This window comes from Dama dama, chromosome 7 (assembly GCF_033118175.1).
Source record: "Dama dama isolate Ldn47 chromosome 7, ASM3311817v1, whole genome shotgun sequence".
NCBI classification, from domain to species: domain Eukaryota; kingdom Metazoa; phylum Chordata; class Mammalia; order Artiodactyla; family Cervidae; genus Dama; species Dama dama.
In genome coordinates, this window is record NC_083687.1 from 34,461,769 (window position 1) to 34,479,423 (window position 17,655).

Here is a 17,655-nt window from a genome sequence, read left to right on the forward strand (position 1 = left end):
TTTTCTTCTTGCTTTCTTTTTCCTCCTCTGGGCTCATCACGTCTTGGTCTCCTCCTCTGGTCTACGCCCTTGTTTATTAGTCTAGGCTCACTGATTCAGCTCTGTTTGTGGTCTGAGAGAGGATGGGTGGCATTTTCAGCCTGTTGTCACACCCAACATAACACTAGGAAAGAAAAAAAAAATGATCTTACTTTGAAGAGGTAGGTGAGAGGGATTGACACAATCGTGAAGAGATGAAACAAACCATAGATTGTTTTTTTAACACCTCTCAGCTGAAGAGAAATCCGAGAGCAGGAACCAGAGGGAGTAGGATGGAGAGGAGAGGAAAGGGGAGCTCAGTGCCTCAAAATAAAGGCCCCTTGGTCATAACAAAATTTCTCCATGGTCAACCTGAACTCACAATTAAAGAGGAAATTTTTTTGAAATGTGCATGTTGATTAATAACTACAAATTCCCGTGTGCAATAATTTGAGAGAGACAGAGAGAGCTGCTCTGACGAGGAAGCTCAGCTCATCCCCTCACTGCTCCATGTTATGGCCATGGTCATGTATTGCATTTAGAGTCACAATGACTTTTTCTTCTGCTCCTCCTCCCCCTCCTCCTCCCCCTCCTCCTCTCCTCCCCCACCTCTTCTCTTCCTTTTATCTTTTCTCTCTCTTTCTTCTCTTCCTTCCTCATCTTCCTCCCTCTCATCCTCCCTCTTCCTCTCTCTCTCCATCTTCTCCTTCTCTTTCAGCTAGCTTTTTCTTTTAGTTAGAGGCAAGAGACAAAATTGTAGCCCCATTTTTTCAACTGAAGTTTAAAGCGACTCAGTGAACTATAAAGAACCAGCATTGGATCACCCTCTTTCTCTACCAACTCAGTGGTATGTTTTGGGCACACTGTTTTCAGGGAGGGAAGCAGCTGACGCTACCCCACTTCTTTAGAGGGAAAAGCTTTGAAACCACTGTCAAGTTGATAGATTGGGGACGTTGGAAAAAGAGTTTGTTGTTGTTATTGTTCAGTTGCTTGGTTGTGTCCAACTCTTGGCGACCCCACGGCCTGCAGCACACCAGGCTTCCCTGTCCTTCACCATCTCCTGGAACTTGCTCAAACTCATGTCCATTGAGTCGGTGATGCCGTCCTATCATCTCATCCTCTGTCATCTCCTTCTCCTCCTGCCTTCAGTCTTTCCCAGCATCAGGGTCTTTTCCAGTGCGTTGGCTGTTCTCATCAGGTGGCCAAATTATTGGAGCTTCAGCTTCAACATCGGTCCTTCCAATGTATATTCAGGATTGATTTCCTTTAGGATTGACTGGTTTGATCTCCTTGCTGTCCAAGGGACTCTCAAGAGTCTTCTCCAACACCACAGTTCAAAAACATCAATTCTTCAAAGCTCAGCCTTCTTTATGGTCCAACTCTTACATCTGTACATGACTACTAGAAAAACCATGGCTTTGATTATACGGACCTTTATCAGCAAAGTGATGTCTCTGCTTTTTAATACAGTGTCTAGGTTTTTCATTGCTTTTCTTCCAAGGAGCAAGTGTCTTTATATTTTGTGGCTGCAGTCACCATCTGCAGTGATTTTGGAGCCCAAGAAAATAAAGTCTGTCACAGTTTCCATTGTTTTCCCCATCTATTTGCCATGAAGTAATGGGACCAGATGCCATGATCTTAGTTTTTTGAATGTTGAGTTTTAAGCCAGCTTTTTCCCTCTCCTTTTTCACCTTCACCAAGAGGCTCTTTAGTTCCTCTTCGATTTCTGCCATTAGGATGGTGTCATCTGCATATCTGAAGTTATTGATATTTCTCCTGGCAATCTTGATTCCAGCTTGTGCTTCATCCAGCCCAGCGTTTGTCATGATGTACTCTGCATATAAGTTAAATAAGCAGGGTGACAATGTACAGCCTTGACATACTCCTTTCCCAATTTGGAACCAGTCAGTTGTTCCCTGTCCAGTTCTGTTGCTTCTTAACCTGCATGCAGTTTTCTCAGGAGGCACGTAAGGTGGTCTGGTATTCCCATCTCTTTAAGAATCTTCCACAGTTTGTTGTGATCCACACAGTCAAAGGCTTTAGCCTAGTCAATGAAAACGAGTTAGAAAAAGGGAATGTTGTCCCTCCTGTGCAGGACTGCATTCTCATTCAGTAGACAGTCGGCATTGCATTGTCTTTCCGTTTACCAGGCGTTGTTTTCACTGACCCTCTTGTGATTTACACTTCAAAACAGAACTCTAAAGGAGGAAGGAGCCTGCTAGGAAACAAAGGAGGAGGAGTGATTTTTTTTCCGTCCATGATTCTCTGTTTTCTCCATCCAAATGGTTCAATTCATTCAGGTCTTTCTGGGTGGCTTCCAAAGCAGGTCTGAAGCTCATCTAAGGTGAGTCAGGAACCTGGCAATCAGTTTCAGTGTGCCGAGGGCTTATCCAGGGCCTGCTTCTGCCCTGCAGTGTTCATAGAGCACCCAGAGCCAGATTTCTGAAATTCAGGAAGGCTGACATTTCAAATCAAGGAGTGTTTTGGATATCCTCCCACAGAAAAAAAAAAAACCTTTTTTAAAAAAAAAAAAAAAAAAGGATACAATCTGGAGGTGCTTTCCTCCCCAAAGAAAAATATTCTTCCCTTAGCGTCATGCTTTCCTTTTCTTTCCTCTTCCTTCCTTCCTTCCTTCAGTGTGGTTTTTGAAAGAACTCTTTCCCCAGATTGTTTTTCTGTCCTCTGTGTAATCAGGGGTCATGGAGACATATCTATTAAAGGGAAGCCACATTGGGAAGAGTTTTCAAACACATTTGGCCAAAATCAGAATATAGCAAGTCCCAAATTTCAGCTCCTTACTTTTGTTGCTATCCCAGGGGAGAAGAAATTCTGAGGCTAAAAAGAAACCAATCAGGAGATGCTGAATGGGTCATAGCCCACAAAAACAGTACATGCAAATGAATGGAGCTCCCGGGCCCTCCCTCTGCAGATGCCAGACACCATACGCTCCAGATTCCATAGCTTTCCTGGGTCCTCAACGCCTGCTCTACTCATGGCAGGACATGCACCAGCATCTTTAACTGTCTAGAAAACCCAAAGTACATTTCAGAAAACTGTATACCTTCATATATCTAAAGGATGTTATTAGTTTTAAAAGTTAGAAATGATGTCATTTATATGCTACTGCTAAGTCACTTCAGTCGTGTCCGACTCTGTGCGACCCCATCCCTGGGATTCTCCAGGCAAGAACACTGGAGTGGGTTGCCATTTCCTTCTCCAATGCATAAAAGTGAAAAGTGAAAGTGAAGTCGCTCAGTCATGTCTGACTCTTTGCGACCCCAGGGACTGCAGCCTACCAGGCTCCTCCGTCCATGGGATTTTCCAGGCAAGAGTACTGGAGTGGGGTGCCATTGTCTTCTCTGGCTGCTGTTCCTACCACACAACAAAGTTCTACTTCAGCCCAAGTTTGGGACAATTTCCCTTCTTAAAAATGTAATTATTTTTATACTTGAAATTCTTTTCTGACCATTCTATCACATTTCTCTGTTAGAAAAACTATGTGTACACATATTTTCTTTTTTATTGAGGAACAATTGATATACGATGTTGTGTTAATTTCAGGTATATAACATAGTTGACATTTATATACATTATGAGATAATCACCACAATAAATCTAGTTATCATCTGTCACCATTTTAAGTTATTATGATATTACTGAGTGTATTTCCTATTCTGTATATTACATCCCCATGACTTATTTATTCTTATAACTGGAAGTGTGTGCCTCTTAATCCCCTTCACCTATTTTGCCCATTCCCCCCACTCCAGCTGCCCACCTCTGGCAATCACTAGTTTGTTCCCTGTATCTATAAGTTTGTTTCTGTTTTATTTTGTTTGTTCATTTGTTTTGTTCTTTAGATTCCATATAAGTGAAATTTAGATTTCATTTAAGTGAAATCATACAGTATCTGTCTTTCTCTGCTTGACTTGTTTCACTTAATATAATACACTCTTTAGGCTCATCCATGTTCTTGAAAATGACAAGATTTCATTCTTTTTATGGATGAGTAGTATTCCATTGTGTATGTAAACCACATGTTCTTTATCCATTTGTCCACTGATGGGCATTAAAGTTGTTCCCATATCTCGACTATTATAAATAGCACAGCAATGAACATGCAGGTACATATATGTTTTTTGAGTTAATGTTTTTGTTTTCTTCAGATAATCTCTATCTTCTTGTTGATATTTTCCATTGTGAGACTTTCTTCCCATGTTTAATTTCCTTTAGTTCTTTAAATGCATTTTGAATAGATGATTTAAAGTCTTTGTCCTAGTAAGTCTAATACCTAGTATTAGTAAGTTTCTGTTGATAGGTTTTGTTTTGTTTTATGTGGATGGCTCATAATTTCTTATTTCTTTGCATGTCTCGATTTTTTATTGAAAACTGGACAATTTAATTAATATTATATGGGAACTCTGGAAATCAGATTCTCCCCCTTCCCTAGGGTTTTTTTTTTTTTTTTTTTAATGCATTTGGCTGCATCAGGTCTTAGTTGCAGTATGTGGGTTCTAGTTCCCTGACCAGGGCTTGGACCTGGGCTTTCTTCATTAGGAGAGCAGATTCTTAGCCACCAGGGAAGTCCCCTAAGGGTTTTATTGTTGTTTAATGGCTTTTCTGAACTAGTTCTGTAAAGTCTGTATTCTTTGTTATTTGTAGCCACTGAAATCTCTGCTTGGTTACTTAGCAGTCAGCTAATGTTGGACAGAGATTTTTTTAGATGCTTGAAACCAATTAAGTCTTAGCTTTTGCCAGGTGACTCTGTGTGTAAGCTGGGACATACTCTCAAACTCTCATCTAGGCACCTTGTAACTTTGCCTTAACATTTCCTTCCTGCTTCTTCAGAGCCTCACGATAAGACAGGGGTGACTGTTTATGGCCTTTGGAGGTCTTTTCTGAGCATGTGCACAGTCTGGTCATGTATTGAGCCCTACATATATTTGGGCTTCTGGATTCCCAGGAATACGTCAGAGCTTTTCAAGTCCCCTATAGCCATTTCTTTCCTCAGCTTTTTTTTTTCCCTTAAGATTTTGGTTCACCTACTGTTTTCCCACAGTTCTTTCCACCACCCTGGGCTGCTTAATTATTCCCCAGTTGTCTCTAATTGTTTTCAACAAACAGACCCAGGAAAGAGGCTGTTCACTCTGGGCAACTCTGACTCAAATTAATTAAAGACAGTCTTGTAAATGGGGTCTTCCAGGGACCCAACAGACAGGTCAAATCATGACAATTTTCTGTGAAGGGGCTTTAAAGAAGCTCAAAGCCCATTCCCTAACTACTCCAGTGACTGCCAGTCTACTGGTTTTCACTGTATGGTAGGCTCTTGGTTTTCAAGGCTACATCAGAGCTGGGGAAGGCAGATCCATCCAGAATTTCATTCAGCCTGTCCTTCAGGCTTTCCCAGCACCTGTAGTAAGCAACCTTGAGTGTGGCTCCTACAGCTGAGTTCAGTTCAGTTCAGTCTCTCAGTCGTGTCTGACTCTTTGTGACCCCATGAATCGCAGCACGCCAGGCCTCCCTGTCCATCACCAACTCCCGGAGTTTACTTAAACTCATGCCCATCGAGTCGGTGATGCCATCCAGCCATCTCATCCTCTGTCGTCCCCTTCTCCTCCTGCCCCCAATCCCTCCCAGCATCAGGGTCTTTTCCAGTGAGTCAACTCTTCACATCACGTGGCCAAAGTATTGGAGTTTCAGCTTTAGCATCAGTCCTTCCAATGAACACCCAGGACTGATCTCCTTTAGGATGGACAGTTGAGAGATACCCCTAAAACTGGGAAAGGTGAACAGGAAGACTTTGAAGCCTCTGGGAGGAATGTCATCCAACGAGGTGGGTATACTCTTTTGCAACTTGAAAATAGGACTGTCATTAAAATCATGTTTCTTTAGTCCCAGCTCCTTGTCCATGGCATCCTGCAGTTAGGCACATTTTATGCGCATTTTTACAAAATTACCCAAAGAGAAGATTATTTCTGGCTCTGTGGTTTCTTTCACCTGCTTTTTCTTTCTTGATTCCAAACTCTCCTCACAGTTTCAATTCCTCTCTCTTACTTTGTTCTCCTTTCTGTTTCTAAGACACCTAATTATTTCAGATTCCTCCCTGCTCTGAAGTTTTTGTACCTGAAAATTAGGTATTTAGAAATACTTTCTGGAGGAGTGGAAATTCTCCAGAAATGGGTACAGAGAGAAGATTATGAAGCTCATCCTGTATTGAAATGAAAGCCCACATTGCATGATGACATTTTCCCATCAGTGTGACTTCCTCCTTTAAGCACTTCACATATGGTCATTTTGTTCTAAAACAGCAAATCAGGCAGAAATGTTTAGTAAATAGCCGATCGTTATAACTTAAATTCTTATACTACAAAACAATATCTTATACCATGTTGATTTTCACATGTTCAGCACAACACACACATAATCATTTATGCATTTACTTGAATGTTTCCCACTGTGCCTAAAATATAGTAGATGTTCATTATCAATTTTTCAAATAGATAAATGGATGAATGAAATAATGAATGAAGGAGTAAATGAATGAACACAGGAATGGGCAAGTAGAGTGTCTCAAAGCAAGGACAAGACCTTGATATTTGCATACCTAGTACAGCACAAGGTAGATAAGAATTGCTCAGAGTATAAAAGCTTTGCCAATGCTCCGAGTTCTGTTGTTAAACTGAGCCCAGGCTGTCACACATCAGACTTGATTAAAATAGTTGGCTCACAGGATTCACACTATGAAAGTAAGCTTCATCCTCACTTTCGTTCTCTTCCTCAAATCCAATTATCAGAGCTGTTTGCCTCAGTCACTGAAATGCAAGGTCATTTGGCGGTTGTTCCAGACTCACTTCTCACTGTTTAGTCAAAGCCACTCTCTATAACCTACACCTCAGTAAACTGACCAGCCCTGAACACTGAGTTTCCCGAGCCTCAGTCTTTTTTTCCAGGATGGACTTGAAGGGGATCAGAATATGTTGCTCCAAAATATGCCACATTGGCATGAGGATTATTTCCGCATGTGTATGTGTTAAGTCGCTTTAGTAATGTCCGACTCTTTGTGACTCTATGGACTGTAGCCCGCCAGGCTCCTCTGTCCATGGGATTCTCCAGGCAAGAATACTGGACTGGGTTGCCATGCCATCCTCCAGGGGATCTTTCCAACTCAGAGATCAAACCCAGGTGTCCTGCATTGTAGGCCGATTCTCTACCATCTGAGCCGCCAAGGAAGCCCCAACACCACCTGGGAAACCCTCAAAAAAAAATATTTTTAGCTGAAGGCAATTCAGAAATAGTAGACACAGAAAGCAGAGCTTTCTCCCATTCTGCCTAAAAACAGGGCATAACTTTCCCTTTGTAAAGGTGTTCCCCTCTTCTATAGCAGGAAAAAGAAAATGACTTTTCATTAACTGAAGGTCACTTTTATCACCAGAGATGAGATGAGCCTGCATAGCATATCTTATTAAGCAGTCCACGGGTAAAGAATCTGCCTGCAATGCAGGAGACACGGGAGATACCAGTTCGATCTCTGGGTAGGAAAGATTCCCCTGGAGGGGGAAATAGCAACCCACCCTGGTGCTCTTGCCTGAGAAATCCTATAGACAGAGGAGCCTGGTGGGCTATAGTCCAAAGGGGTGTAAAGAGTTGGACACAACTGAGCGACTAAGCATGCACACACACATATCTACCATACATTTCCTAGTCTCTTTCTCACAGTTCACCTCCCCTAGGAGCTCCAACCTCCTTGCCTTCCTTTGTCTGGTCTTCCTTCTTCTAGTTGCTTCTCCACAACTTATCACTCTTTGTTAAAATAGTATATAGCCCCCAAATCTAACCACTTCTTTGGGATTTTAAGTTTTTTCTTATGAATCCTCCAGGCATTATACAAATATTAATAAAATCTGTATGCCTCTTCTCCTGTTAATCTGTTTTTTGTCAGTTTAGCTATTATATATTTTTTTCATTTTGCCATTTTTGTCATTTATATAAGTAGATTCATATTTATATTTTTATGAGGCTTTCTTAGTCAACATGATGTTTTTGAAATGGATTTGTATGGCTGCATGCATCTGTAGGCCATTCATTTATTTTCCTCCTTAGCCAACACATTATGCATATACACCTTCTCTCTCTAAGGTAAGCATGAACTTTGGGAACAAGGAGCATGTTCTAACACAGTGCTCTCAAGGCATTCTCAGTGGCATCTGTGGCTTGTTCTTTGAGATTGTTAGCTGTCTTTTTCAAATGTCTGAACTGGAGAATAAAAGATTGAGGAGACTGTCCAAAGGGCTGTTGAGATTTTGTACCGAACATGGTGGCTCCTCACTTTCCATCCCCACTGAGGCCTCAGCCAGAGGAACGGCCCTAAGCTGCCCTGTGAGAGATTTAAGGTGGATAATTACAACTGGGTATGTGTGGTGTGCCATGTGTTATGACAGTTTCTTTACATGAATTACCCTCATGTAATTCTCAAAATTACCACCATGTAATCCTCAAAACAAGCCAAATGAGGAAGTGTGTTAGCTTGCTAGGGCTGCCATGACAAAGCACCCCAAGCTGGGTGCCTTACATAACTGAAATTTATTGTTTCATAGCTTTGGAGGCTAGAAGTCTGAGATCAAGGTGTCATCAGGGCTGCTTCCTTCTGAGGGGGGTAGGGAGAGCCTGTTCCATAGCTCCTGGTGGTTTGCTGGCAGTCTCTGGCATTCCTTGACTTCTAGCTCTCTGCCTTCACCTTCACATGGTCTCTCTGTGTGCTTGTCTGTGTCCAAATCCCCCCTTTTTATAAGAACAGTTGGATTTTTAGGGGGGCCATCCAGTTCAAGTATGACCTCATTTTCACCAATTACATCTGCAATTATCCTATTTTGAAATGAGGTCACATTCTGAGGTACTGGGGTTAAGAACTTCAACATATGGATATTGGTTGTGGGTGGGAAGGGAGGACACGGTTAAACCCATAACAAGGAATATTATTTTCTCCATCTGAAGATGAGGAGATAGGCTTAGAGAGATTATGCTCAACTTGCTGAAGTAGAATGGCTGGGGACCCCAGGGTTGCTATGGTAACCTGGTGGTTCTGAGGTGGGAGAAAATGAAGGTGATGCAGATCCCCAAGAGCCACACGGATGCCTTGGTGACCCAGATCATTGTCAGTCACTCCATAAAGCTGTTTAGATGAGAGGCAGTGGAATGAGCTTTAGAGTTAGTCCAGTCTGCCACTCGCTTAGCTATGTGCTCTTAGGAAAGTTATTTAAGCTTTCCTAAGCTTATAGATGAAGCAGATTGCTTCATCTGTAAAATGAGAAAATAGCATCCACCTTGTGAGGTTGTGCAGATTAAAGGACATAGGACAACGGGTGAGAAATGTAGTGATCATCAAAACAAACCTGTCCTCTCATCCCAGCCACAATAAATGGAGCCCTGGTTTACATGCAGATTTCCTACATTTGGGACCATTTTTTTTGGATATAGTTAAGAAAAAACACACATGACATAAGTTTACCCTCTTAACAGTTTTTAAGTCCACATTTTAAGTCCACAATATGCACACCATTGTGCAACAGATCTCTAGCACTTTTTCATCTTGCATGACTGAAACTACATCCATTGAACAACTTCCCATTTTCCTCTCACCCCAGCCCCTGGCAACTACCATTTTGCTTGCTGTTCTATGAATTTGACTCCTTTAGGTACATTGAATAAGGGGAACCATACAGTACTGGTATTTTTGTGATTGGCTTATTTCATTTAGCAAAATGTCCTCAAGGTTCATTCATTTTATAGCCTATAACAGGATTTCCTTCTTTTTTAAGGGTGAATAATATTCCATTGTATGTATATGCCACATTTTCATAATCCATTCATCCATTAATGGATATTTAGATTACTTTCATATCTTGGCTATTGTGAATAGTGCTGCAATGAACATGGCAACACAAGCATCAATTCAAGATCTTGCTTTCAAATTTGGAGAGGGGGGGGTGGGCAGTGGTGTATGCCCAGGATTGGGCTTGCTGAATCATATGGTAATTCTATTTTTTAATTTTTTGAGGAACCCCCATACTGTATTCCATAGTGACTGCACCATCTTCCAATTAAAGCCCATTAATGTAATTTAGGTAATTAATCACAATCCTTGATCAGAAAAGTCATTTGAATGGGAATTGGGGTGGGGGATGTGGTGGAAGGGTTAGAAAGAAAGGGAGCAGAGGTGATCTAGAGAAAGACTTCAGCTCCAGCTATCTGCCTCTCAGGGTATTTCTCAAGGTGGGAGGGGCACTATTGGCATTTAGGGCTGGACAGTCCTTCCTCTCAAGCCACTATCCCATGCATTGCAGAAAGGTTACCAAGACATTAAATATCAGCCATACCCCTAGTCGTTGTGCATCCCAAAACACTGTTTCCAAACTTGCCCCAAGGATGGTCCCAGCCCTGGTTGAGCTCAGTTAGGGGTTCCTACAGGCCCCAGGCTACATACTCTCTTTGAAAACCCTATGGCAGCCAGCATGGGGGGAAGCCCACTGCTGGTGCTCAAAGGATATGCAGCAATGGGAACTTTCTTTAGCAACTCTTTCATGATGGGGATCCAAAATGGTACAGCCACTTTGGAAGACAATTGGCAGTTTCATACAAAACTTAACTACTTTTACCATAGTGCTATGCTATGCTAAGTTGTGTCTGACTCTTTGCACCCCTACAGAGCCTGCCAGGCTCCTCAGTCCGTGGGATCCTCCAGGCAAGAGTACTGGAGTGGGTTGCCATTTCCTTCTCCAAGGGATCTTCCTCACCTGGGTATCAAAGTCACGTCTCTTATGTCTCCTGCATAGGCAGGCGGGTTCTTTACCACTAACACCACCTGGGAAGCCACTTTTACCATACAATAAGTAATCCCACTCCTTTTTATGCACTTAAAGGAGTTGAAAATTTATGTCCACACAAAAACCTGCACATAGATATTATATCGGCTTTGTTCATAATTGCCCAAACTTGGAAGCAACCAAGGTATCCTTCTGTAGGTGAATAGATAAATAAGCTATGTTACATCAACAATGGAATATTATTCAGTCTTAAGAAAGGAGGGATTCCCTAGTAGCTCTGCTGGTAAAGAATCTACCTGCAATGCAGGAGACTCCAGTTTGATTCCTGAGTCAAGAAGATCCACTGGAGAAGGGATAGGCTACCCACTCTAGTATTCTTGGGCTTCCCTGGTGGCTCAGCTGATAAAGAATCCACCTGTAATGCTGGAGACCTGGGTTTAATCCCTGGGTTAGGAAAATCCCCTGGAGATACCTACTCTAGTATTCTGGCCTGGAGAATTCCATGGACTGTATAGTCCATGGGGTCACAAAGAGTTGGACAAGACTGAGTGACTTTCACTTTCACTTTCAAGAAGAAAGGAGCTATCAAGCCATGAAAAGACAAAGAGGAAACTTAATGCATACTACTATGACAAACATAGACAGCATATTAAAAAGCAGAGATATCACTTTGCTAACAAAGGTCCATATAGTCAAAGCTATGGTTTTTCCAGTAGTCCTGTACAGATGTGAGAGTTGGACCATAAAGAAGGCTGAGTGCCAAAGAATTGATGCTTTCATATTGTGGTGCTGGAGAAGACTCTTGAGAGTCCCTTAGACAGCAAGGAGATCAAACCAGTCAATCCTAAAGGAAATCAATCCTGAATATTCATTGGAAGGACTGATGCTGAAGCTCTAATACTTTGGCCACCTGATGTGAAGAGCAGACTCATTGGACAAGACCCTGATGCTGGGAAAGATTGAGGGCAAGATGAGAAGGGGGCATCAGAGAATGAGATGGTTGGATGGCATCAGTGACTCAATGGACATGAGTTTGAGCAGACTCAGGGACATAGTGTAGGACAGGGAAGCCTGTTGTGCTGCAGTTCACAGGGTCGCAAAGAGTCAGACACGACTTAGTGACTGAACAACAGCAAAGAGGTGAAAGAAGCCAATTTGAAAAGTCTACATTTTGTATGATTCCAGCTGTGACATTCTGGAACAGGCAGAACTATGGAGACAGTAAAAAGATCAGTGGTTGCAAGGGATTGTGGTAAGGAGGGATAAATAGGCAAAGCAAGAGGATTTTTAGGGCAGAAAAGCTACTTTGTGTGAGACTATAATGGTGGATACATATCATTATATATTTGTCCAAGCTCATAGTGTATACAACACCAAGAATAAACCTTGGGCTCTTGTAAAGCTTGGACTCTGGATGATAATGATGTGTCAGTGTCGGTTCATCAGTTGTAACAAACATACCACTCTGGGAGGGAGGGGGAGATGGGGAGCGGTGGAGGTGGGGTGGGGTTTGATAATGAGGGGGGCTATGTATGGGGGAAGCAGGGGATTATGGGAAATTGTTATTACTTCCTCTCAATTTTGCTATGAACCTGAAACTGCTCTAGAAAACAGTCTGTTAATATATATATACATATTTTTAAAACCCTACTCAGTAAACAGAATTGCCAGAAATAAATATGTTGGGCCAATAACTCCCCACCATTGTCTCTATTTGCATTTTCCGAGCTTCTGACACCTGAGGGGAGAGGGCTGAGAAAGCTCTAGTGAAGATGCAGTTCGCTCAGATTTGTGTTTGAACAGCAGTATAGAATTTAGCTCACTTTGGGTGTTTCCATATGGTGATGCCAACCACTGGTACTCACGTGACTCAGTGGTTACTCCTCTTTCTGGGAGGAACTGCCTTCTGAGTTACATTTTCTACTTTCTGCTTTAGTGGTAAGTCTGAAGTATCAGACTGAGTCAGTATTATTAAATGGAAGTTTTTGGATCCAAACGGTTTACCTATTTATTGACCAAAGATGAACTGAGTCAATAAGAGTCTACATGTGCATTAAATTTGGTGTAAGTTTTGGAAAGTTTCTAAGCCTCAAATGCAAAGGGTTTGTTACAAAAAAGAAAAATGCAACTATTACTGAGTAAAAGAAAATCTGTGTCCCTCCAAACGCCTGCCTGGGTCTAACAGAGAGGCTTGCTGTCCTTCCAGATAAATTGTCACTGAAGCAAAACTGAAAGAGGAGAAATGTGAACCCCCTCTCTTTCAACACTACCCATTGTGTTCAAATTCACAAGTTGGAAAGTTAAAAGCCTACCTTCCTCTTTAAGAAAATATGAAAGTGTTTGCTAGAAAATAGAATTAATTGCCCTCAGACTTGAAGTGTTATCTGTGTTCAGCTTCAACCGGATCTGCAGCCCACTTCCAACAAAAAAAGAGAGAGAAAATTCTTTCTTGTCAGTGGTGAAAATCACCCCACCTGGAATGCACTCTTCAAAAGGTTCTCGAAGCCTGTTCATATGAATGAAGCTGCTTTCTCAAGGGCTGAGGCGGAAGCTGCCCTCTTGGGGCGCTTAGGCAACCTGGGGAAGGGAAACCGCCTCGGGGCCAGTGTGGCTGCCGGGGCTGCGCGCCGGCTGCACACGCTGACCGCTGTCTCCAAGATGCAGTACCTGGACCCCGAGGAGCTGCTGATGGACGAAGAGGATGATGTTTTTGGTGAAGGTAAACATGTCTTTCTGGCAGGAGCCTTTCTGATCGACTTTGCTTAGCTCTGACACTGTTGGAAACTTTGAACCGACTTGGGTAAGGAACTGGAGGACTTTGACAGCATCCCGGATGGGATGACACCCCAGGAGTGCAGCGGAAAACTGGGGACAAGGGAATTCAATGGGTCCTCCAGATGCATTTTTTTTTTTAAAGTCATGGCGAAAGGTTCAGTTTAGGGTAGAAAATAGTACTGCTATTCCCCTCGTCCCTCTTCTGTGCTCTCTTGTCTAACACCTTCAGGGAAGGAAGTCTGTCTCCCTGCTCAGCACAGAGCAGGAGAGGCTGGACTCCTGGACCAGGGAACGTCCTCCACGGTGCCATGCTGCTTTGCTCTGCACTGCCCGTGGCCCCCTCTCTTCTCTCTCTGCCTTTGGATCTTTCCCTCTCTCACTCCTCCTGGCATCCTGGCACCCCAGCTCTCTCGGTTGCCTCTCCCTTTTCCTCTCCTAGGCTGGGAGGTGGCAGCCTCACTAGCTTCTGACATCCACTGCACTGCCTGGGTTTCCCCAGGTAGACCTGTGTGGTGGAATTTGACAATAAAGGTTGCAAATTGAAATGGCTAACCTTGTAATCTACAGATTCCTTGTTCAAATGCTGTTTATGAGATTGGGCTTGCAGGCAAGAGCTTTTCAAGAATTTGGAACTGTCAAAATTGATGGTTATCTGGATTCGGGGACCTCATAAATTCATTTTTATTCACAAGAACCATATCTGGTATTACCCTATCAAGTAATTTTTTAAAGGAGCTCTGGTAAAAGTTTTTGCAGTTACCCAAGTTATTGAAGACAAATGAAAGAGTATAGCATAGTAATCTAATCATCTAGAATGCAACCATTATTGATGTCTGTCTTCACATTACTTTGTTGTAGCATCAGAAATATTTAAAACCATAATTGGTTTTGTGTTTTTTTTTAAATCACAGTTTAAGACAGCTTAAAGAACATCTCCCTGAACTTCCTTGCTGTTTGCCACATTCTCGGACTGTTGCTTTACTTGGATGCCAGGTAGAGCCACTCTGACTTGTAGCTTGCTCTTAGGCTTCATTCCTCAGCTTTCACTTCTACTTACAGATGTTTTCTCTGTGTATACATACTTAGATATTCACTCCCTTCAGGAATTAGAGCATGTTTACAACTAGGAAGATAAGCCTAAATGGGACAATTTGGTAGTTATCTACCCAACCTTCAAAACACCAGGCCACAATTTCTCCTTTGCCTCAAAGGGATTTTTCTTTTACCAATGGCTACAGTGCTAAAGAGCGCCACCTATAGACAGATGCAACCACTGCACTATAAATTACTTTGGCCACCTGATGCAATGAACTGACTCATTTGAAAAGACCCTGATAAAAAAAAAAAAAGAAAAGAAAAGACCCTGATGCTGGGAAAGATTGAAAGCGGGAGGAGAAACAGACGACAGAGGATGAAATGGTTGGATGTCATCACCAACTCAATGGACATGAGCTTAGTCCTGGAGTAAGCTCCGGGAGTTAGTGATGGACAGGGAAGCCTGGCATGCTGCAGTCCCTGGAGTCGCAAAGAGTCAGACACGACTGAGTGACTGAACTAAACTGATAGATTAAGTGGCCCCTCTCTGAAGGACTTCCCAGGTGGCACAGTGGTAAAGAATCTGCCTACCAGTATAGGAGAGGCAAGAGACACAGGTTCGATCCTTGAGTTGGGAAGCCCTGGAGTAGGAAATGACAACCAATTCCAATATTTTTGCCTGAAAAATTCCATGAACAGAGGAGCCGGCAGGCTATAGTCCATGGAGTCACAAAGAGTCAGACACAACTGAGCATGTGAGCACTCTGAAAATTAAGACCTTAACAAAGCAGGAATTGAGGAGCCTGTAAGATTTTTCTCCCGAGCAGTCATAATTATCAAGGTGATAATTTTAACCTCAACAGGCACAGTAAAGAGTCAAGTTGGGAGTCAGACAAGATTCCGATTCAAATTCTCATTTTGCTTCTTATTACCTATGTGATTTAAACAAGGTAATTGCTAAACTAAACCTCTTGTTTCCTCAGTGGGGAAATAGAACAATAATACCTATTGGGTTGTGCAGATTACCTTCATAATAGATTCATAATATTTGTATGGTGCTTCATAGGTGATATACTTTATACTTTTCCAGACTGATTTTTTCATTTAACTTAATCTATGCAGATTAGAGAATCCTTACAATTCCAGTATCTAGTGTATTTTTATTCAGCTTTTGGAGTCATGGATCATATTGCCTATTCATTGAAAGCTTGTCTGCGTAGTTCCTTCATTTTGAGTAAGCTCCCTGCAGGATATTAGTCCAGAGCTTCGTCTCCAGAATACACTGCCTGAGCTTTGCCACTTACTTTACTGTGTGATTTTAAGCTGGCTACTCCACCTCTCTGTGTCTCAGTTTACTCACTGTAAAATGGACTACAAACTTCCTAGGGTGGTATATGGATTAAATATTATTAATATTTAAGAGGGTGCTTAGAACAGTGCCTCAAACATGATAAGCACTCAATTAACACTAATTCCTACTCTGTATTCACAAAAAGGGGTTCCTAGAATAGGTCAGAAAGCGATGTATAAAAGGAATTCTGTACAGAATTTTGTTCTCATGTCTGGTTAGTCTAGTGTCTGATTAGCCCTTCAGGTTCCTCTGTCCATGGAATTCCCCAGGCAAGAATACTGGAGTGGGTTGCCATTCCCTTCTCCAAGTATATTCAAAATAGGACTTATTACAGAAAAATTGGTTTATAAACCACTTTTCAGAGTTATGACTTCCCTGGTGCCTCAGACGGTAAAGCATCTGCCTACAATGCGGGAGACCGGCTTCAATCCCTGGGTTGGGAAGATCCCCTGGAGAAGGAAATGGCAACCCACTCCAGTATTCTTGCCTGGAAAATCCCATGGACAGAGGAGCCTGGTAGGCTACAGTCCACGGGGTCGCAAAGGGTCGGACATGACTGAGCGACTTCACTTTCACTTTCTTTTCAGAGTTATGATAGGGTGGAAGCACCACTGGACAAGTGGTTGGGAGCCTGGATTGTAGTCCTGCCCCTGCTGTTTTGCAGATGTAGGAGCTTAGGCAAGTCACTTAACCTTGTTGAGCCTCGTTTTTCACCTACAGTAAGAGGGTTGATTACATATTCTCTCAGATCTTATTTGAAAAGCTGCAGCATTCTGTTATGTCATCTTTTCTGCACAGTGGCATCTACCTAGAGGAATTCAAGCTGCCTGGAGGTTTCCTCCATGCTTTTAGCTCACTTAAACATGCCTAAGAAAGCAGAAAGCTTTTGGTCCAATGAGTTTCCTCTAACGTAAAGGAAGGAAGAGGCCTAGGAGCTTGTTACTAAGGCAACTGTATTTCCTGGTAATGGATACACTTTTAAAGGACCCTTTCCTCCTAAAGAAACACAAATTTAGGATTTTGGTCCATTTGGTTGAAAGTATATATAATTCATTTAAATGGACCACAGAAAGATCTGGAAAGAAGAAACATGAGTTGTGCTCACAATATGTTTTTAACTGCTTTTCTGAAATCCTGTTTGCTTCACCTATTGTTTTCTGTGATTAAAGAAAATGTTAAAGTTCATGGAATTAAGAAGCATTGGTGTGTAACTTGGCTCTTGTTCTAGGAGAGAGCTGCATAAGATTAATTAGAGAGAGGAGCAGCAATCACCCACCTACCCACTAGAAACCTCAGTATTTGTTTCTCTCTCTCCTTCCCTCTTTCTCTCTCTCTGTTGCACACACACACACACACACACACTCACACACAGGTTGGCTTTCCAAACATCATCATGCTATCTGGAAAATGGTTCCTATCAGGTAGACTGTATTCTTTGCTGGGAGAATGATTGATTTGATTACCGTGCTATTGAAAAGCCAATAATTGGAATTAGAGAGCTCCTTTCTCATTATCGTTTCAAACATATCAAATTAAAGGGCTTTCATTTGTTTTGTTACTGTCCCTTCTTGACAGGCAGTCTGGTGTATGTTAGTAGAAAGAACTGGATGGATAATAATAGTAATGATAACTGTAACAATTATGATGGTGATAATA

At 42.2% G+C, this 17,655-nt stretch overlaps 1 protein-coding gene across 4 annotated transcripts in view; it reads left to right on the forward strand.

Moving 5' to 3' along the window:
* The window catches only part of RIPOR2 (RHO family interacting cell polarization regulator 2), a 206,568-nt gene that overhangs the window by 85,372 nt on the left and 103,541 nt on the right, over positions 1-17,655 (forward strand). The window contains exon 1 of one of the 4 annotated variants that reach the window (XM_061147491.1): positions 13,339-13,557. The exons of 1 other annotated variant lie outside the window; for it this stretch is intronic. In XM_061147491.1, the coding sequence (XP_061003474.1) occupies positions 13,353-13,557 (205 nt within the window). In that variant the 5' untranslated portion in view covers positions 13,339-13,352. Of the gene's footprint in view, positions 1-13,338; positions 13,558-17,655 lie in introns of those variants that run through there. 2 more of the 4 variants (XM_061147488.1, XM_061147492.1) reach the window with 2 other exon arrangements.